Raw genomic sequence first — 22411 nt, forward strand, 5'->3', positions numbered from 1 at the left:
CAGAGCCTGATCATAATATTAGCCATTATTATAGCATTAGACTATGTCGTTTCAGGGAATTATAATATTATAGCGACCCGCCCTCGCTTCGCTTCGGAAACATTAAAACACACATGAAACCAAAAAACATAACATAAAAAAAATTTAAAAAAAAGTAGCCTATGTTCATCAGGGACAATGTCGGCTTCTAATGGAAAAATAATTTTTCAAATCGATCCAGTAGTTTCGGAGCCTATTCGAAACAAACAAACAAACAAATCTTTCCTCTTTATAATATTAGTATAGATAATGTATTATCCTTTTTTATGTGAAATACATATTATGGTAGGAAGTAAATGTTATCTGTATTATTTTGTATGTGATAATATTGATTAACACGTCATGTACAATTACTGATTAGCTTTTACTGCCAGGCTCGGTCGCCGAATTGAAATTCTATAAATAATTGTAATAAATATGAAGTTACATAATTTTACTATTACGTTAGACACCGGTGCATCATTAATCGAAAATTAATGGCAATAACGCTAAGAGACAATTTTACATTAATACAGAGCTATTCACTAATCCGATAAAGTATTCAGTTTTCACGACATTTATTTTCTATAAGTCATTGCTCCTTCCTAGGCATTGATATTTAAATAATGTGTGGTTGAAATTTAATTTTTGTCTTGGTATATGTGCACGAAGTGTTGAGGGAATTTTACCAATGAACAAAATTTTAAATGGAAATGTTGAATATATATAGATAGATTAGCAATTAGTATTGTTACTTACGAAATAGCTACTATCCACAGCCTACGAATTGTTATAATTAATATTTAGTGGCGTATCCCTTATTTTTAAGAACAGCAACGTCTTGACGAGATGTTTCTCGGGTCATCCATCAGGCGAAAAAACTTCATTTTTAATACGCTTTTATTTATTAGCTTCAGACGTATGTATGTTTGTAACGGAATCTTTGAACATGATTTTGACCCCCTTCAAAACGTCAGATTAACTCGAAATTAGGTATACTTATTAAGGACCGATGACAATTCAATATTAAAAAAAAAAAAATAAAAAAAAAAGTTGGATTTAACTAAAAAACAAATAAGAAAAAATGATTTTATTGTTAAAAAAGCGGGGGTGCTTTTCAGGATATTATCAAAATAACCCTTCTACTCATATCTGTTCATAGAATATTTATAACTACTGATACCATGCACCCCACGCTTTTTTTACAATAAAATATTTTTTTCTGACACTATTTTTAATTCAAATTTATAATATTAATATTTATTTTCTATTTTTTAGTTGGATTTTCTATAAAAGCGAATTTTGTTAGTGTTTTTAAACTTTTATTTATTAATCTCCCTTCTCTTCCTTCAGTCGATCGCTCATTGCTGAGCATCGTGAAGCGCCCGGCTGTGACTTTTTTGTAATTTGTAGCCACTTATGTCGGTCAGTGGCACAGTGAAGTGTGTGGTTCAGTCTCGTCTGGCCCTTAAGGCCAAGAACATACATTTTGTCAGTGCTCGTAACCTCGCGAACAGGATACAGATAAAAGTAACGACACCCGACGACCATAGGGCCCTCTCAAGCTACCTCCGAAAGGAGCTTATAAGTTATTTATCATACGTATACGCTCTAGGAAGAATGTGAGCTCCATGCAGTCATACGTGGCATCCCCATGGAGTTAGATGCCGAACTCGTAAAGGCCGACCTACTCGAACAAGGCTCACCCGTAAACTCCGTGCACCGCATGCACATAGGAGGTGGGAGGGAGCCATACAATATGGTTCTCGTCGCTCTCCAGTCTATCCTCGAGGGTAAGCAAATCTTTAACGTCCGGACGGTCTGTAGGCTTTCCGGAATCACCGTGGAAACCTCTCATAAAAAAGGCACTCCGAGCCAGTGCTACAATTGTCAGTTGTTCGGGCACTCTTCCCGTAATTGTCACGCGCATCCTCGATGCGTCAAGTGTTTGGACGATCACGCCACGACTGTTTGCACTCGCGATCAAAAAAACGCAACGTAACCACCTAGCTGCGTCCTGTGCCGAACACAGGGTCACCCCACGAATTACCGTGGATGCCCCCGAGCCCCTAAAATAAATCGCCGCGTCGTGCGCCAAAACCGCCTCCGAGCTTCGGGCCCTGACATCAAAGCCACGGCACCCTCTGTACCGAAGGCTGAGTGCTTCGTGCCGGCGCCGGTGCCCAGCGTCTCGGCCTGGGCTGAGCCGTTGCCGTACACGAACACGGCTGCAACTTCCTCCCCCGCGATTCGTTCCGCCCCCACGATACGTCCCTCCCCCGCGACCAGCCCTCTGACCGCGTCCGTCAATCACGCTCTAGCAACATTTTTCAGTCGATCAACTTTGAGCACGTTAACGCTGTGGGTGACGCCATCCGCGCAGCCTCCACTGCACAGCACTTCATCGCCGTTGTGCAAGAATACGCTGACGTATACACGTCGTTAAATACGTACCTCCTCCCCTCACTCCGCCAGTAATCAATGGTGTACATTAGTACAATAAAGTCCCTATCCGTAACGATAGGATTTTTTAACGCTTACAGTCTCGCAAATCAACAGGATCAGGTTTGTGGTTTTTTGCGTGACCATCAAATTGATATTTTCTTAGTGCAGGAGACCTTACTTAAGCCCGCGCGCCGCGACCCTAAAATCGCGAACTGTAGCATGGTTAGGAACGACAGGTTCACTATGTAACGCCAGAAAATTTAATTTCAATTTTTTTAATTAACGCCATCTAGCGTTTGTACGTGGCGCAGTGTGGAGAATCCGATTTTAAAGTTCACATACTCGACACTGCATGTCGTGTCTGTGCGATTTTGTATGTTGTTCGGCGACAGACTTTGCAAAGTCATCACTGGCATGCAGAATCTTCGAGAAACGACATATTAATAATATAAAAGGACAAGTTCACTTTGTCCAACTCTCTTTCGTGTAACATCTCTCGAGCTGCGAGGTGATTTTGCTCATTGACATTTACCAAAGTTAGTTTCATTAATCCTTGGTGACGTTTGCTAAACCAGGGTAAGTTTATTTGAATTATTCTCCACACTGTGTCCACAATCTTTAATTAAATAAATTTTAAACGATTTGTCTTGATACGTAGGTCCTTATGACTGGTACAAACTATGTACTCCAGTTAGGGTGCGGAGCGTGACCTTCTGATCAGCTTCGGGAACCCATAGCACCTTTCTATATGGACGCTGCCAGAAGCGGGGTGCTCTAGCAAGTCGGTCCAAGGAAGGCTTCGGTAGATATAGGACACACCCGCATTCCCAGCCTCTCTCGCATACAGCAACTCCGATTGCTGGGAAGTGATCCCGGTGACGCGTATTGTTTCTTTTATTTATGAAAAAAAATCTCGAGTGTTCGGTGTATCTACCGACACACCATCTGTATTCATTTCAATATTGTAACTGTTTTAACCTCTCACTAGTACTTATAACTATTATTGTAAATTTAACTCATTTTTTGTTTTTAAATCAATGTTTAATAAATACAATATTGTTAATTTTAATTAGTTCTTTTTATTGGTGTAAGTCTCCCAGAGCGGTAAGTGGTGGCGCCCTGAGATCCTCCTCACAGTCTCCTGTTCACTGGTTGCGTACCGGTGGTGACGTGTCTAGAAGTGCGACTCGGCTCCGTGTCTCTCGACCCATTAGACCAACTTTTGGGCAGTGATGCGAATGGGCCTCATGTAACATATGCATACCCAGGGGCACCCTCAGACACAGACTCGTTATAAAATTGGCGCCCAACGTGGGGCTAATCATTATTACCACTTACGCCTGGGAACACCAATAAAATATTTAGTGAGTAGGTAGTTTTAAAAATATTTCGGTTCTTGTTTTGTTTGTGGATTTTTTAGTTTTGTAATTTGGGTTAGTTGCGTGGATGATTTGTATTGTGTAATTATTTAATTTAAATTCTTTTTTTGGTACTTTGTTTAGTGTAGTAGTGTACATACATTTTTTTTTGTGTGTGATAAATCCATTCATAGTTGCAATGAACATCCCGACAGCACATCTTAATAAGGATGAATTGATTTTTGAGCTGTCATCGTTTGGCATCTTCAGCGATCCCGATGCAACCAAGGACGTGCTTCGCCAGCAGCTGCGGCAGGCGCTCCGTCTTCAGAGACGAGGCGGCCTGAAGCTGGATGTGGGCGAGGTTGAGGACGATGTGACAACCATCACCACCAAGGTCACTGAGCTGGAGACGCTACTTGCGGCTGAAGTACCCTCAACACAACGGAACACACGCATGAAAGCTAGGTCCACATATTTTTTAACTAGGATTGAAAGAATGAAGGATGTGAGCGGGGCGTGTATGAAGTTGAAGTCTAGGTTGGTTAGGCTTTGAAGTCGTCGTGGCCTAAAGGATAAGACGTCCGGTGCATTCGTGTCGAGCGATGCACCGGTGTTCGAATCCCGCTGGCGGGTACCAATTTTTCTAATGAAATACGTAATAAGCAAATGTTCACGATTGACTTCCACGGTGAAGGAATAACATCGTGCAATAAAAATCAAACCCGCAAAATTATAATTTGCGTAATTACTGGTGGTAAGACCTCTTGTGAGTCCGCACGGGTAGGTACCACCGCCCCGCCTATTTCTGCCGTGAAGCAGTAATGCGTTTCGGTTTGAAGGGTGGGGCAGCCGTTGTGACTATACTGAGACCTTAGAACTATATCTCAAGGTGTGTGGCGCATTTACGTTGTAGATGTCTATGGGCTCCAGTAACCACTTAACACCAGGTGGGCTGTGAGCTCGTCCACACATCTAAACAATAAAAAAAAAAGGCTGCTTGCTGCTCTTAGCGACGACGAAAGTGGAGGTACTGACTCCTGATCTGAGCTACAGAGTTGTGCTAGTCCAAGCCACATATTTCAGGGTGTCCTCATGATGTGGATGGTACCGGTCATCCCATTCAATATAATGAAAGGCTAACCAATTTAAATTCCTTTAACATCAAGTATGAAGGCACAACGTGTATAAGAGCATTTTTAGAACGTGTAAAAGAGTTACAAGTATCGAGAAATGTTGGTGAAAAACAATTATTAAACGGATTCCCGGATCTTTTATAAAAAGTACCTTTATTTTGGTTTAGGGCCAATCGTTAAAATTTTATTAACTTGAACGATCTTTTCAGCGAATTAATTAATGATTTTGATACACCCGATTACGATTATAAGTTAATGAACGAAATTTGAAATCGTTCTCAATTTAAAAATGAGTCAATTGTCGCGTATTTATCTGTAATACAACAGATGTTTTCTAGCCTTAATCGTGACGTTTCTGAAGAACAAAAATTAGAAATTTTGCTTCATAATATTCGACCTGAATACATCAAAGACTTGATAGATATCACTTCCACATCTCATTTCAAATCACTTCTTAAGAGGTTAGAATTTGTAAAAGATAAGGCAGATAATTTTATAGAACCGAATAACATACATTTTTCGCTATATAACCCCCGCCCCCCCTCGTAGGCCCCTCAAGCCGACTCGCGGCATTCGATGATGAAGAAAAAGCAGAGTTGCTGGCCGATACCTTGCAAACCCAGTGCACTCCCAGCACTCAGTTCGTGGAATCTGCTCATGTAGAATTAGTAGACAGTGTAGTGAGGTCGAACGCAGAGCCTCTTTACCACCCTCGGACGCATTACCAACCGTCACCCCGATGGAAGTTAAAGACTTGATCAAAGACCTACGTCCTCGCAAGGCTCCCGGTTCCGACGGTATATCCAACCGCGTTATTAAACTTCTACCCGTCCAACTCATTGTGATGTTGGCATCTATTTTCAATGCTGCTATGGCGAACTGTATCTTTCCCGCGGTGTGGAAAGAAGCGGACATTATCGGCATACATAAACCCGGTAAACCAAAAAATCATTCGTCGAACTACCGCCCGATTAGTCTCCTCATGTTTCTAGGCAAACTGTATGAGCGTCTGCTCTACAAATGCCTCAGAGACTTCGTCTCATCCAAGGGCATTCTCATCGATGAACAATTCTGATTCCCTGACTCATGCGTTCAACATGTGCACCGCCTCACGGAGCACATTATTGTGGGACTTAATCGACCAAAACCGTTATACACGGGAGCTCTCTTCTTCGACGTCGCAAAAGCGTTCGACAAAGTCTCGCACAACGGTTTGATTTTCAAACTATTCAACATGGGCGTGCCGGATAGTCTCGTGCTCATCATATGGGACTTCTTGTCGAACCGCTCTTTTCGAAATCGAGTCGAGGGAACCCGCTCCTCCCCGCGACCTCTCACAGCTGGAGTCCTGCAGGGCTCTGTCCTCTCACCCCTCCTATTTAGCTTATTCGTCAACGATATTCCCCGGTCGCCGCCGACCCTATTAGCCTTATTTGCTGACGACACAACCGCTTACTACTCCAGTAGAAACAAGTCCCTTATCGCGAGGAAACTCCAAAGCGCAGTCGTAGCCCTCGGACAGTGGTTCCGTAAATGGTGCATCGACATCAACCCAGCGAAAAGCACAGCAGTGTTATTTCAAAGGGGAAACTCACCGCTTATTTCCTCCCGCATTAGGAGAAAAAATATCACACCCCCGATCACCCTCTTCGGCCAACTTATACCCTGGGCCAGGAAGGTCAAGTATCTGGAAGTCACCCTGGATGCATCGATGACATTCCGCCCGCACAGAAAAACAGTTCGTGACCACGCCGCGTTTATTCTCGGTCGACTTTATCCTATGATCTGTAAGCGGAGTAAAATGTCCCTTCGGAACAAGGTGACACTTTACAAAACTTAAATAAGACCCGTCATGACTTACGCGAGTGTGGTGTTCACTCACGCGGCCCGCACACACATAGTCATCCTCCAATCCCTACAATCCCGCTTTTGCAGGTTAGCCGTCGGGGCTCCGTGGTTCGTGAGGAACGTCGACCTATACGACGACCTGGGCCTCGAATCGATCCGCAAACTCATGAAGTCAGCGTCGGAACGTTACTTCGATAAGGCTATGCGTCATGATAATCACCTTATCGTTGCCGCCGCTGATTACTCCCGGAATCCTGATAACGCAGCAGCCAGTCACCGTCGTCGCCCTAGACACGTTCTTACGGATCCATCAGATCCAATAACTCTTAGCCTAACTCTAAGCCTTCAGCTCTAATACTAGGAGCAGGCTAAGGGACCCCGGCAACCGTACTCGTCGAACTCCGCAAAGAGTTCGACGTGCAACCTGACCTATGCATCAGCCCGCGGAGTTTCTCGCCGGATCTTCTCAGCGGGTCGCGATTCGGATCCGGTAGTAGATTCATTCGCGAAGCAGCTGCTCTTGAGTTGTTAGGTCTCCTTCAGAGGCGCTCGGCAGCTGTTAGCAAATCCCACCCCTCCTGGCTGAGCCTTTGCTCGCCCACCTGTTCTGGTGAAACTGGTAAGGCCTCCGGGCCACCAGTAATACATGAATCATTAAAAAAAACAAACAATGTTTTGGGACAAGTATGTTTGAATGTAAATTACGCTACGTAATAATATAATTCACCCTTTTTCTGCCGTGAAGCAGTAATGCGTTTTGGTTTGAAGGGCGGGACAGCCGCTGTAACTAAAGGGTGATTTTTTAATAGATATAGGAAATGAAAAAACATATCAAATTAAAAAAAAATAATGAAATCTTTATTTGAATCGATAGTACGGTTCGTATAATTTAATGTTTGAAGATTATTTCATGAAAATGTTGACCACGGCTGCGCCTCAAACGGTCCATCAGCTTAGTCCAATTTAGGCATACTCTTTCCAACATTTCGGCTGGGATCTCACGAATAAATGCTTCAATGTTGTCTTCCCATGCGTTGATTGAAGCGAGCTTGTCAGCATAGACATGAGCCTTAACATAGTCCTACAAAAAATAGTCTAAAGGCGTTAAATCGCACGATCTAGGCGACCAATTGACCGGTCCCAAACGTGTAATAAAAAAGTGGATCTTCCGTCAACTTTTCAAGAGCCCATTCACCAAAAATTCTGCGTTGTGGTAGGTCTTTCGGCTGCAATTCTTGCACCAGCTGTATTTTGAAAGGCTTCACACCTAAATCCTTTCACAAATTTTTCCACGTTGTTGAGTAACAGAGGCCTAATTGCTCCGAACGTCGCCGAATCGATAATTGATGGTCATCGCTAACACTGGCCGATACAGCTGCGGTATTTTCTTCAGTTCGCACTGTATGTAAGCGTGATGGTGGTTTAATGTCCAACAATGTCAATTTGATGCGAAATTTAGTCACAATAGCCCGAATAGCCGCTTCAGTGGGTCGATTAAACTGACCATAAAATGGAAGAACCACGCGAGATTAACTTTCTTAACAGAGCACGCATTTGGTAATAAAATTTAATTAATTGTAAGCGTTGTTCGTTTGTAAGACGATTCATGGTTAAATTATATACCAAACTGAAGATGTTTGACAATAACACAAAACACGAAACATACGTGAGCTTTCAAAATCAGTGTTGCCAAAAAGAAAATAGCTAAAAAATCACCCTTTATATTTGAGACCTTAAAACTGATATATGAAAAGATTATCATTTCATTAGATATACAAGATTCAAATATTTACATGTATCTTGCAAATGATCCACCTAAATATCTCTTTGTCCGTTTATGTATTTAATGGTAGACAACTTTATGACCTACATAAATTGTTAAAATGTAGTTATTATATCACCTATATAAAAACAATTAAGATTTTTTTATTGATTTAATTGCCAAGCGTCTCGACGTTATAAGATCTAGTAACATAAAGTACTTTAAACAAATACTGCAATAACCCAGTTTTGCAGAGCTTAGAGACAGTATAACACCTTCGTCTCTGCTCAGAGTAGTTGGATTATAGCGTCTTCACGCTTAATTAGCTTATGCCCTCCCTTATTGTCACTCGTGTAAAAACTTTTCCCGAAATGAAATTTTCTCCAAATCTGTTTAACGGATTGCGTTTAATTGAAGTAAACTTTTAATAATATTAAGAAGTGTTTTTTATAGAACGTTCACTCCTTCGCCAGGCACCATTACCCTTAGAGAGGAGGTCGCTACGACACGCGTTATCATCGATGAGCGCCTCCACCTTCAGTCTCGAAGAAAATGGGGTGGCATCCACGGATCGCTCTGACTACCATCGCGCGCTGCGCACATCGGAGTGGTCCTACCTTTTATCGAGTCCGGGTGCGACATTAGATCAGTACCCCATGAAGGGTCATGGACCGCATCACCCCCATTACAGGCGGCGCACCCTCACGTTTTAGTGAAGGCAAAATGTGGAAGCAGATAGTTTAGAAAACACATATGATCAATTAATAGTAGTGAATAAGGTAAAACTGGAAGATATTTTGATAGATTAAAATCAAAGTGAAAAAATACTAATGAATAGGAATAAAGTGATCGAAAAACATAACGTACACTTAAAAATAGTCTGATAAAAGAAAAAAGAATAAACTCTCAAATGAATTAAACTCCATAAAAGAGTTCATAAAGACTTGTGCCACATTGGAATTAGTTAATACATTAATACATTTAGGTATATATTAATTTTAATTTAAAATTTCCATTTAAGAATAACTATAATAGTTTATGTAGATACAAAATAAAATAAATAATAATTAATCACCAAAAATAATAATTAAATATAAAAAAAAATTCTAAGTGTAAAGCTAATAAATTTAAAATAAATATATAATATAAATATAATATATAAATACATAATATTATGAATATCTGTAGAAGTTGTATTAAAAATAACGAACGAATTAAAATCACGACAAATTTGGTTACCTGCCTGACCTCGGTCCGGCCAAAAAACTCATCAAAACACTTTCTATAGATACCATTGGAGGTTTTGGAGGTTGAAGATCAACAAATATATACTTACACCTGTTAATGGATCACTTTACGAGATATTCTATCATGATTATCTCAAAAACCCAGAATGCAAATGATTTTATTAGATTTATTACAAAAAATAATTAGAAACAGAGGATTTTGGAATGCATCCAATTGATCTCTGGAATACCCCGGAATATAATCCACATAATTTAAGGAATTCATAAAAACATAATCGATTATCAATGGTCTTCATCGCAGTAAACATACCAATCTCTAATGGTTTTAAGAAAAGACAGAATCAAACTATAGTTGATAAAATTAGATGCAAAATAAACGAAAAAAAAAAAACAAGAGCCTGCGTTAATAATGAGTCTAATAGGTCTGTCACCACCTATTTGCGAGATAATATTTTATTTAGCGCAGATGTTACTGTCTTCCCAAATGAACTAAAGCAAGGAAAAACAAAGATTGATTGGATTAATGATAGAAAGATGCACTTGAAAATACTATAACTATTTATAACACTTTTTGACAAGAATCGGAAATTTTACGAATTTGATGTAGGAGACATGAAATATATACGTAGAAAATGGAAACAAACTTAATAGGAAGAAATTAGATTAATTCAAAATTTGATTCAATAAAGTTGTGGATAAAAATCATTTCAAAATCAACATACAGAATTGATACTAGCCACAAAAAAAGGATCAAATTTTTTTAATGTCACAAAACTATTTCTACTCCCTATACTAAAAGAAGATGAAAATGACGAAAATGGAGAAGATTATTAAATTGGAAAGGTAATTGATTTGGGGAGATAGCAAGAAAGTGGACTTCCTTTTAAGTTAACTTTTTCTGCGCTTGTATTGCTTGAAACGCAGTTCATATTAATGTGGAATGTCATTACAAAAGGGGTGACAGAGATGGAACAATATGAATTTATAAAATTAATTTCTATGTGAACGAATTTAAAATAAAAATGAAGTTTAAATTTCTGTTCTTTACATATTGAATTCTTATTTAATATTATAATAATAGGTTGGAGAAAAAGTTTCTTCGCATTTTTTAAGAAAATTCACAAGATTTTTTAATATAGTTTATTTACATTTAACTAAAGTATGTAGGAACCATTTTGTTCGATAGCTTTTTGCTATCTTGTAGGTAGGGCATGATCCCGTTGCTATAGAAATTTTGGAGCTTCTAATCAAAATACCGCGACATTTGATTTTGGCAGTCCTCTCGTGATATTAACCTAACACTGCCTAAAGAATTGTGAAGAGACCGAAACAGGTGAAAATCTGAAGGTGCAAGGTCAGGACTATATGGCGGATGCATTAACACCTCCCAGCCAAGCTCTCTTAATTTTTGCTGAGTGGCTAAAGATGTGTGAGGTCTACCGCTATCATGATGAAAAACCACACCCCTTCTGTTGATTAATTCCAGCCGCTTTCTCTCAACTTCTTGCTTTAATCTCATCTTTGTTCACAGTAGAGTTCAGAATCGATATAATGCCCTTCCAATCCCACCACACATACAGCATCACCTTGTTAACCCGGGTTTCGCCACAGTCTGTGAAGCCTGACCGGCCTTTGACCACGACTTTTTTGCACGTTCTTGTCGTACGTGATCCACTTTTCATCACCAGTTATCGGCTTCTTAAAAAAATGGTTCGGTTTCATTACGTCGTAATAAAGAATCACAAATGATTACACGGTTCATTAGGTTTCTTTCAGTGAGCTCGTGAGGTACCCAAATATCGAGCTTATTTCTGTACCCAGTTTTTTTCAAATGCGCCAAAGCTGTTTTGTGGTCAATTCCCAGTTCTTCAGCTACGTTGTAACCACTGATATGCCGACCTTGCTCCACTTTTTCGAAAATGGCATCCATTTTATCCGTAACTAGCGACCCGCCCTCGCTTCGCTTCGGAAACATTAAAACACACATGAAACCAAAAAAATAAATTTTTTTTTTTTTTTAAAAAGTAGCCTATGTTCATCAGGGATAATGTCGGCTTCTAATGGAAAAAGAATTTTTCAAATCGGTCCAGTAGTTTCGAAGCCTATTCGAAACAAACAAACAAACAAATCTTTCCTCTTTATAATATTAGTATATAGTAGATAGGGCGATCAGAGCGACGTGCATCTTTGAGATCAAAATTGCCGGATTGAAAACGTTTAAACCAAATTTGTGCTACTCTCACTGACACTGCACTAGGTCCGGTCCACAAACATCGCAAATTTTTTTCGAGGCTTGCGTTGCATTTTTACCTTCTTTATATTAAAATTTTAAAATGTATCGAATTTCTTCATTAGATTCATCATCTTGACAGTACGAAAAATAAATAAAAATAACAAATTAGGAATTATCTTCTTTAAAATTTAAACTTTTAATGATACTAAAACGTAGAACCGTGAACAAACGTGATACCAGAACGTTAGAACGTAAAATAGTTATCTGTTAATCATTAGTTATTCATTATCGAATAAAAAAAATAGGAGATAGCATTTGAAACATCATAGTATCTATGATTTATCTATGTACAGTGACAATGCAGGATTGCTGGAATATAAATATGAGGAAGCCTCAAATTTTGTTTCAGTGTGTTTGTTAGGCACAATGAATTCTATCATCATTTTGTTGGCCCTTGGTCTGGCTGCTGTGGCAGGTATGTTATTTTATTTTAAACTTCATGGATACATATCACGGATTATTTTATCTAAGCTTATAAGTGTTACCGTATTTACACCGTAGGGTTGTATTTTTTTAGAATAATACCAATAAATCAAAAAGGTACAGCTTTTTGTACTTATATCCTGCACTCAGAATTCGCAAATGTTTTTTATATAGCTCCATAATATAGGCCAAAGCCTACAAAAATCTTTAGAAAGATTAATTTGTAAAACATTGAACCTCCAACTACGTAGCTTACAAACTATATTAAATTGACACGTAGTCTTACTGTCCGAAGATTTGGTAAAATTCAGTTGATATTATTAGTTCCTTTGGGTTTCGCTTATTGGACTAGACTAACTACCTTCGAAGCTTAGTCTCGCATTTGTTATTTTAATCTCGCATTTACTGCAGTTTTACTTGTGATGGAGAACTAAGGTTGGTCGATATGTTGTGCACAATATCGTCAATTTTTTTATGGATTATTTATTGACATTTACGTCCTTTTACAGAATACAGAAAGAACAATATTTTAAGGTCAGGCAGTTGGTATTAATTAAATAGAAAGAAAGAAAATTTGGAAATTCGTTGAAACCTGAATAGTCTGCTAACTAGCGTCAAATTACTGAAATTAATAAACGCAAGATTTAACCGTGAAGATAAGTTAAATTATAATTCAATGAATAACAGAGTTGTTGTGCTCTAAGTAAGCAGAAAAGCTAGTTTAGAAGCAAATATAAAAAACGAAAAACTCGCCCAAAAATTCCAATAACATTATCGTAAGCTTACAAATAAATTTACTTAAAATACCTCAGGTCTTTTCTATTTTACGCGGACAAAGAAGTACTGAGGAAAATTATAACAAAGGCACTTGGAATTCGTATTTTGAGTATTAAATAATTAAAAATAATGTAACTACCAAATCAAATAAAAAGATTAGACTACTTATTCCACCTAAGTAGCCGCTGTAGAAGAGACTTCCACACGAAACTAATTAAATGATGAGGTGCATGTATTGGATGAAAAATATGTGGCACGAAAACTCAAAACCAAAAAACAAAAATGTAAAGTGAAAATGGGCTCCATCCAATGAGTAAAACTTACTATACTATTATTTGTAGGCGGGCACTCTGTATTTTTTTTAAGAATGAGGGATAACTAGTGTCCCATAGGCCTTTTCAATTTCACTAGGACAGGTAGGCGAGCAAAGGCTCAGCCAGGAGGGCCGGGCCAGCCATTCACAAGAGATCCACCAGTAGTTACGCAAATTATAATTTTGCGGGTTTGATTTTTATTACACGATGTTATTCCTTCACCGTGGAAGTCAATTGTGAAAATTTATTAAGTACGTACTTTATTAGAGAAATTGGTACTCGTCTGCGGGATTCGAACACCGGTGCATCGCTACACACGAATACACCGGACGTCTTATCCTTTAGGCCACGACGACTTAATTAACTTTTTAAATTAAATGCCTGATCTTCCATACTTTTGGAATATTATATGTTGCCTAGTAACTATTCTATTATTCTGCTAGGTATAAATAAGAATGCAATTAAATTAGGACGACGTAAATGATGAAAATGAAAACAATTTTTTTTTATTTAAAGTTGATCTTGCACTTAATGTAAAAACTAAAATTTAACCTGTGATGTCAAATTCGGTAGTCTTACTGCTGTTCTTAACCGAGATATAAAAAATAAAATTAATCAGCTTTGTTTCTAGGAATCTTTTGTATAGAGGAAAAAGCTATAGATTATACGATATTTTTTTTTATGCTTATATAAGTGGACGAGCTCACGGCCTACCTGGTGTTAAGTGGTTACCGGAGTTCATAGACATCTACAACGTAAATGCCGCCACCCACCTCGAGACATGAGTTCCAAGGACTCAGTTTTTACAGTACAACAGCTGCCCCACCACTTAAACCGAAACGCATTACTGCTTCACGGCAGAAATAGGCGGAGTGGTCGTACTCACCCTTGCGGACTCACAAGACTTCCTTTCACCAGTAATCGTGTAAATTATAATTCGGATTTGATTTTTATTACACAATGTTATTCATTGACCGTGGAAGTCAATCGTGAACATTTGTTAAGCATGTATTTCATTAGAAAAAATGTTACTTTTCAGAGAGATTGGAATATCGGTGCATCGCTAGACACGCTAGATACAAATGCACCGGACGTCTTATCTTATAGGCCACGAAAACTAACAAAATGCACAACATGAGATTTCATTTGCTGAGTTTTAAAAACAATGGCATACTCACAGTTGAAACAAAATTTATTTAATAGGACTAAACACCTCACAGCTTTATTATTCCATCTAATTAATATAATAAACAAAAAATAAGTTTATTTATTTTCTAACGTTTTTTAACTTCATTAATACCATAAATCATAAAGTACGAACGCGAGAGACGACGTTTAAGTATTTCCTGTTGATACATTTAATTTAAATGATTATTTTTTTTTCAGCCGTTCCAACAAACCCCCAAAGGATTATTGGTGGCTCGACAACCACCATTGACCGGTACCCCGGTATTGTTTCTCTGTTGTTTACAAGGAATTGGAGTCAGTGGTGGCAGAATTGCGGCGGAAACCTTCTTAACCAGAGATCTGTTCTTTCCGCTGCTCATTGCACATTGTAAGTCGAAACTTTGTGATTTTTCTGTCTTTTTTTTTATAATTGAAAAGTAAATACATCTTATTATTCTGAAGGAATTTCACAGAAAATACTGCCACCTCCATTTTTCTCCCTCCTCCAGGCTTGAAAGAAAGTTTTACGAGGTAAATAATATTATTGTTTCAGCGGTGATCAAACGGCTGCATGGCGTTTTCGTGTTGGTTCCACCTGGGCCAACAGTGGGGGTGTTGTGCATCTCTTGAACAGAATTATCCATCATCCCAATTATAACAGACAAACAGCTGACAGTGACCTCTGCATCTTACGCAGTAATACCAACATAGTTTTGAACAACAACGTTCGTCCTGTTAATATTGCTGGAGCCAATTACAATCTTGGTGATAACCAAGTTGTTTGGGCTGCTGGTTGGGGTGCTACTTCGGTAAGTTAAATAATGTTATTATCGCCTTACAAAATTATTTTGCCCGGTATGCTGTTGAGCATTAAACGAACACAATCAAACAGATACAATTAACGAAGAGTGTGATTATTTAATAATGCACAATTTTCAGCTCGGAGGGTCTGGTTCGGAGCAGCTCCGTCACGTCCAGGTCTGGACCATCAATCAGAATACCTGCGCCCAACGTTACAGACCCATTAACCGTTCTATCACCGCTAACATGTTGTGCTCTGGTGTTTTGGACGTTGGTGGTCGCGACCAGTGCCAGGGTGACTCCGGTGGTCCTCTCCTCCACAACAATGTCCTTGTTGGTGTCTGCTCATGGGGACAGTACTGCGCTGACCGTCGCTACCCTGGCGTCAACGTTCGTGTTTCCCGCTTTACTTCCTGGATCCAGTCCAATGCGTAATAATTTTAAAGAAGAAACCAACCAACAAAATTATTATATATAATATGTATATTTGTATTATTTTTTCAGTTAATTGAAATATAAAATTATCATTGAAATAAGTACGGTTTTTTTTGTGCCAAATGGGATGATATTTTTAGTATAGTTTTCAATCAGATTTCCACTAAGTCTGACTAAATGGAAGTTTGAAAACATATGGACAAAGTCCAATGTACATTGTGATGCACCGTGTGATTTTTTAATACGACTAGCTGTACTCGTCTGCTTCGCTGGGCATTTAAAATTAACATTATAATTTCTCACCCCCACAAAGATTCTCATCATTAATGCCCCCGCAACTGGTGTAGGTAGTCCAACTTTCATATAAATAATAGCCTATCCATTAAGTACATGTATTTTCTACATGGACACCAAATTTCAAGTCAATCGGATGCATGGTTCAGTAGTTATAATGGAAGATCCGTAAAAACCACTGAAGATTTATATTTTATATTAGCATAGATGACTTGTTATCGACCGCCAACCATTTTCTAGATTGCTTTATAATTGAAGTCCAGTTGCTCATAGATGGATATGGGAAATGGAATCATTAAGATGATGATTTCAGATCCTAGTTTCCTACACCACAGAGCCTGATCATAATATTCACCATTATATTAGCCATTATTATAGCATTAGACTATGTCGTTTCAGGGAATTATAATATTATAGCGACCCGCCCTCGCTTCGCTTCGGAAACATTAAAACACACATGAAACCAAAAAAATAACATAAAAAAAAATTAAAAAAAAGTAGCCTATGTTCATCAGGGACAATGTCGGCTTCTAATGGAAAAATAATTTTTCAAATCGATCCAGTAGTTTCGGAGCCTATTCGAAACAAACAAACAAACAAATCTTTCCTCTTTATAATATTAGTATAGATAATGTATTATCCTTTTTTATGTGAAATACATATTATGGTAGGAAGTAAATGTTATCTGTATTATTTTGTATGTGATAATATTGATTAACACGTCATGTACAATTACTGATTAGCTTTTACTGCCAGGCTCGGTCGCCGAATTGAAATTCTATAAATAATTGTAATAAATATGAAGTTACATAATTTTACTATTACGTTAGACACCGGTGCATCATTAATCGAAAATTAATGGCAATAACGCTAAGAGACAATTTTACATTAATACAGAGCTATTCACTAATCCGATAAAGTATTCAGTTTTCACGACATTTATTTTCTCTAAGGTATTGCTCCTTCCTAGGCATTGATATTTAGATAATGTGTGGTTGAAATTTAATTTTTGTCTTGGTACATGTGCACGAAGTGTTGAGGGAATTTTACCAATGAACAAAATTTTAAATGGAAATGTTGAATATATATAGATAGATTAGTAATTAGTATTGTTACTTACGAAATAGCTACTATCCACAGCCTACGAATTGTTATAATTAATATTTAGTGGCGTATCCCTTATTTTCAAGAACAGCAACGTTTGACGTCTTGACGAGATGTTTCTCGGGTCATCCATCAGGCGAAAAAACTTCATTTTTAATACGCTTTTATTTATTAGCTTCAGACGTATGTATGTTTGTAACGGACTCTTTGAACATGATTTTGACCCCCTTCAAAACGTCAGATTAACTCGAAATTAGGTATACTTATTAAGGACCGATGACAATTCAATATTAAAAAAAAAAAAAAAAAAGTTGGATTTAACTAAAAAACAAATAAGAAAAAATGATTTTATTGTTAAAAAAGCGGGGGTGCTTTTCAGGATATTATCAAAATAACCCTTCTACTCATATCTGTTCATAGAATATTTATAACTACTGATACCATGCACCCCACGCTTTTTTTACAATAAAATATTTTTTTCTGACACTATTTTTAATTCATATTTATAATATTAATATTTATTTTCTATTTTTTAGTTGGATTTTCTATAAAAGCGAATTTTGTTAGTGTTTTTAAACTTTTATTTATTAATCTCCCTTCTCTTCCTTCAGTCGATCGCTCATTGCTGAGCATCGTGAAGCGCCCGGCTGTGACTTTTTTGTAATTTGTAGCCACTTATGTCGGTCAGTGGCACAGTGAAGTGTGTGGTTCAGTCTCGTCTGGCCCTTAAGGCCAAGAACATAAATTTTGTCAGTGCTCGTAACCTCGCGAACAGGATACAGATAAAAGTAACGACACCCGACGACCATAGGGCCCTCTCAAGCTACCTCCGAAAGGAGCTTATAAGTTATTTATCATACGTATACGCTCTAGGAAGAATGTGAGCTCCATGCAGTCATACGTGGCATCCCCATGGAGTTAGATGCCGAACTCGTAAAGGCCGACCTACTCGAACAAGGCTTACCCGTAAACTCCGTGCACCGCATGCACACAGGAGGTGGGAGGGAGCCATACAATATGGTTCTCGTCGCTCTCCAGTCTATCCTCGAGGGTAAGCAAATCTTTAACGTCCGGACGGTCTGTAGGCTTTCCGGAATCACCGTGGAAACTTCTCATAAAAAAGGCACTCCGAGCCAGTGCTACAATTGCCAGTTGTTTGGGCACTCTTCCCATAATTGTCACGCGCATCCTCGATGCGTCAAGTGTTTGGACGATCACGCCACGACTGTTTGCACTCGCGATCAAAAAAACGCAACGTAACAACCTAGCTGCGTCCTGTGCCGAACACAGGGTCACCCCGCGAATTACCGTGGATGCCCCCGAGCCCCTAAAATAAATCGCCGCGTCGTGCGCCAAAACCGCCTCCGAGCTTCGGGCCCTGACATCAAAGCCACGGCACCCTCTGTTCCGAAGGCTGAGTGCTTCGTGCCGGCGCCGGTGCCCAGCGTCTCGGCCTGGGCTGAGCCGTTGCCGTACACGAACACGGCTGCAACTTCCTCCCCCGCGATTCGTTCCGCCCCCACGATACGTCCCTCCCCCGCGACCAGCCCTCTGACCGCGTCCGTCAATCACGCTCTAGCAACATTTTTCAGTCGATCAACTTTGAGCACGTTAACGCTGTGGGTGACGCCATCCGCGCAGCCTCCACTGCACAGCACTTCATCGCCGTTGTGCAAGAATACGCTGACGTATACACGTCGTTAAATACGTACCTCCTCCCCTCACTCCGCCAGTAATCAATGGTGTACATTAGTACAATAAAGTCCCTATCCGTAACGATAGGATTTTTTAACGCTTACAGTCTCGCAAATCAACAGGATCAGGTTTGTGGTTTTTTGCGTGACCATCAAATTTATATTTTCTTAGTGCAGGAGACCTTACTTAAGCCCGCGCGCCGCGACCCTAAAATCGCGAACTGTAGCATGGTTAGGAACGACAGGTTCACTATGTAACGCCAGAAAATTTAATTTCAATTTTTTTAATTAACGCCATCTAGCGTTTGTACGTGGCGCAGTGTGGAGAATCCGATTTTAAAGTTCACATACTCGACACTGCATGTCGTGTCTGTGCGATTTTGTATGTTGTTCGGCGACAGACTTTGCAAAGTCATCACTGGCATGCAGAATCTTCGAGAAACGACATATTAATAATATAAAAGGACAAGTTCACTTTGTCCAACTCTCTTTCGTGTAACATCTCTCGAGCTGCGAGGTGATTTTGCTCATTGACATTTACCAAAGTTAGTTTCATTAATCCTTGGTGACGTGTGCTAAACCAGGGTAAGTTTATTTGAATTATTCTCCACACTGTGTCCACAATCTTTAATTAAATAAATTTTAAACGATTTGTCTTGATACGTAGGTCCTTATGACTGGTACAAACTATGTACTCCAGTTAGGGTGCGGAGCGTGACCTTCTGATCAGCTTCGGGAACCCATAGCACCTTTCTATATGGACGCTGCCAGAAGCGGGGTGCTCTAGCAAGTCGGTCCAAGGAAGGCTTCGGTAGATATAGGACACACCCGCATTCCCAGCCTCTCTCGCATACAGCAACTCCGATTGCTGGGAAGTGATCCCGGTGACGCGTATTGTTTCTTTTATTTATGAAAAAAAATCTCGAGTGTTCGGTGTATCTACCGACACACCATCAATAATATTAATAATATTAATATTAATAATATTAATATCAATAATATTATTAATAATATTAATATTAATAGTATTAATTTCAATATTGTAACTGTTTTAACCTCTCACTAGTACTTATAACTATTATTGTAAATTTAACTCATTTTTTGTTTTTAAATCAATGTTTAATAAATACAATATTGTTAATTTTAATTAGTTCTTTTTATTGGTGTAAGTCTCCCAGAGCGGTAAGTGGTGGCGCCCTGAGATCCTCCTCACAGTCTCCTGTTCACTGGTTGCGTACCGGTGGTGACGTGTCTAGAAGTGCGACTCGGCTCCGTGTCTCTCGACCCATTAGACCAACTTTTGGGCAGTGATGCGAATGGGCCTCATGTAACATATGCATACCCAGGGGCACCCTCAGACACAGACTCGTTATAAAATTGGCGCCCAACGTGGGGCTAATCATTATTACCACTTACGCCTGGGAACACCAATAAAATATTTAGTGAGTAGGTAGTTTTAAAAATATTTCGGTTCTTGTTTTGTTTGTGGATTTTTTAGTTTTGTAATTTGGGTTAGTTGCGTGGATGATTTGTATTGTGTAATTATTTAATTTAAATTCTTTTTTTGGTACTTTGTTTAGTGTAGTAGTGTACATACTTTTTTTTTGTGTGTGATAAATCCATTCATAGTTGCAATGAACATCCCGACAGCACATCTTAATAAGGATGAATTGATTTTTGAGCTGTCATCGTTTGGCATCTTCAGCGATCCCGATGCAACCAAGGACGTGCTTCGCCAGCAGCTGCGGCAGGCGCTCCGTCTTCAGAGACGAGGCGGCCTGAAGCTGGATGTGGGCGAGGTTGAGGACGATGTGACAACCATCACCACCAAAGTCACTGAGCTGGAGACGCTACTTGCGGCTGAAGTACCCTCAACACAACGGAACACACGCATGAAAGCTAGGTCCACATATTTTTTAACTAGGATTGAAAGAATGAAGGATGTGAGCGGGGCGTGTATGAAGTTGAAGTCTAGGTTGGTTAGGCTTTGAAGTCGTCGTGGCCTAAAGGATAAGACGTCCGGTGCATTCGTGTCGAGCGATGCACCGGTGTTCGAATCCCGCTGGCGGGTACCAATTTTTCTAATGAAATACGTAATAAGCAAATGTTCACGATTGACTTCCACGGTGAAGGAATAACATCGTGCAATAAAAATCAAACCCGCAAAATTATAATTTGCGTAATTACTGGTGGTAAGACCTCTTGTGAGTCCGCACGGGTAGGTACCACCGCCCCGCCTATTTCTGCCGTGAAGCAGTAATGCGTTTCGGTTTGAAGGGTGGGGCAGCCGTTGTGACTATACTGAGACCTTAGAACTATATCTCAAGGTGTGTGGCGCATTTACGTTGTAGATGTCTATGGGCTCCAGTAACCACTTAACACCAGGTGGGCTGTGAGCTCGTCCACACATCTAAGCAATAAAAAAAAAAGGCTGCTTGCTGCTCTTAGCGACGACGAAAGTGGAGGTACTGACTCCTGATCTGAGCTACAGAGTTGTGCTAGTCCAAGCCACATATTTCAGGGTGTCCTCATGATGTGGATGGTACCGGTCATCCCATTCAATATAATGAAAGGCTAACCAATTTAAATTCCTTTAACATCAAGTATGAAGGCACAACGTGTATAAGAGCATTTTTAGAACGTGTAAAAGAGTTACAAGTATCGAGAAATGTTGGTGAAAAACAATTATTAAACGGATTCCCGGATCTTTTATAAAAAGTACCTTTATTTTGGTTTAGGGCCAATCGTTAAAATTTTATTAACTTGAACGATCTTTTCAGCGAATTAATTAATGATTTTGATACACCCGATTACGATTATAAGTTAATGAACGAAATTTGAAATCGTTCTCAATTTAAAAATGAGTCAATTGTCGCGTATTTATCTGTAATACAACAGATGTTTTCTAGCCTTAATCGTGACGTCTCTGAAGAACAAAAATTAGAAATTTTGCTTCATAATATTCGACCTGAATACATCAAAGACTTGATAGATATCACTTCCACATCTCATTTCAAATCACTTCTTAAGAGGTTAGAATTTGTAAAAGATAAGGCAGATAATTTTATAGAACCGAATAACATACATTTTTCGCTATATAACCCCCCGCCCCCCCTCGTAGGCCCCTCAAGCCGACTCGCGGCATTCGATGATGAAGAAAAAGCAGAGTTGCTGGCCGATACCTTGCAAACCCAGTGCACTCCCAGCACTCAGTTCGTGGAATCTGCTCATGTAGAATTAGTAGACAGTGTAGTGAGGTCGAACGCAGAGCCTCTTTACCACCCTCGGACGCATT

At 39.3% G+C, this 22411-nt stretch overlaps 2 protein-coding genes across 7 annotated transcripts in view; one reads left to right on the plus strand and one right to left on the minus strand.

Annotated features, from left to right (window-relative positions):
• Positions 1–22411, minus strand: part of kcc (solute carrier family 12 member kcc) — a 468256-nt gene that overhangs the window by 105278 nt on the left and 340567 nt on the right. The gene's annotated exons all lie outside the window — the stretch shown is intronic.
• On the plus strand, positions 12471–16057 carry LOC149503005 (trypsin, alkaline A-like). The gene is made up of 4 exons (XM_089727842.1): positions 12471–12522; positions 15008–15176; positions 15342–15597; positions 15728–16057. Exons 1-4 carry the CDS (start codon positions 12474–12476, stop codon positions 16022–16024), a joined length of 771 nt encoding a protein of 256 aa, XP_089583968.1. The 5' UTR covers positions 12471–12473; the 3' UTR covers positions 16025–16057.

This window comes from Bombyx mandarina, chromosome 05, assembly GCF_030267445.1.
Source record: "Bombyx mandarina strain Sakado chromosome 05, ASM3026744v2".
NCBI lineage: Eukaryota > Metazoa > Arthropoda > Insecta > Lepidoptera > Bombycidae > Bombyx > Bombyx mandarina.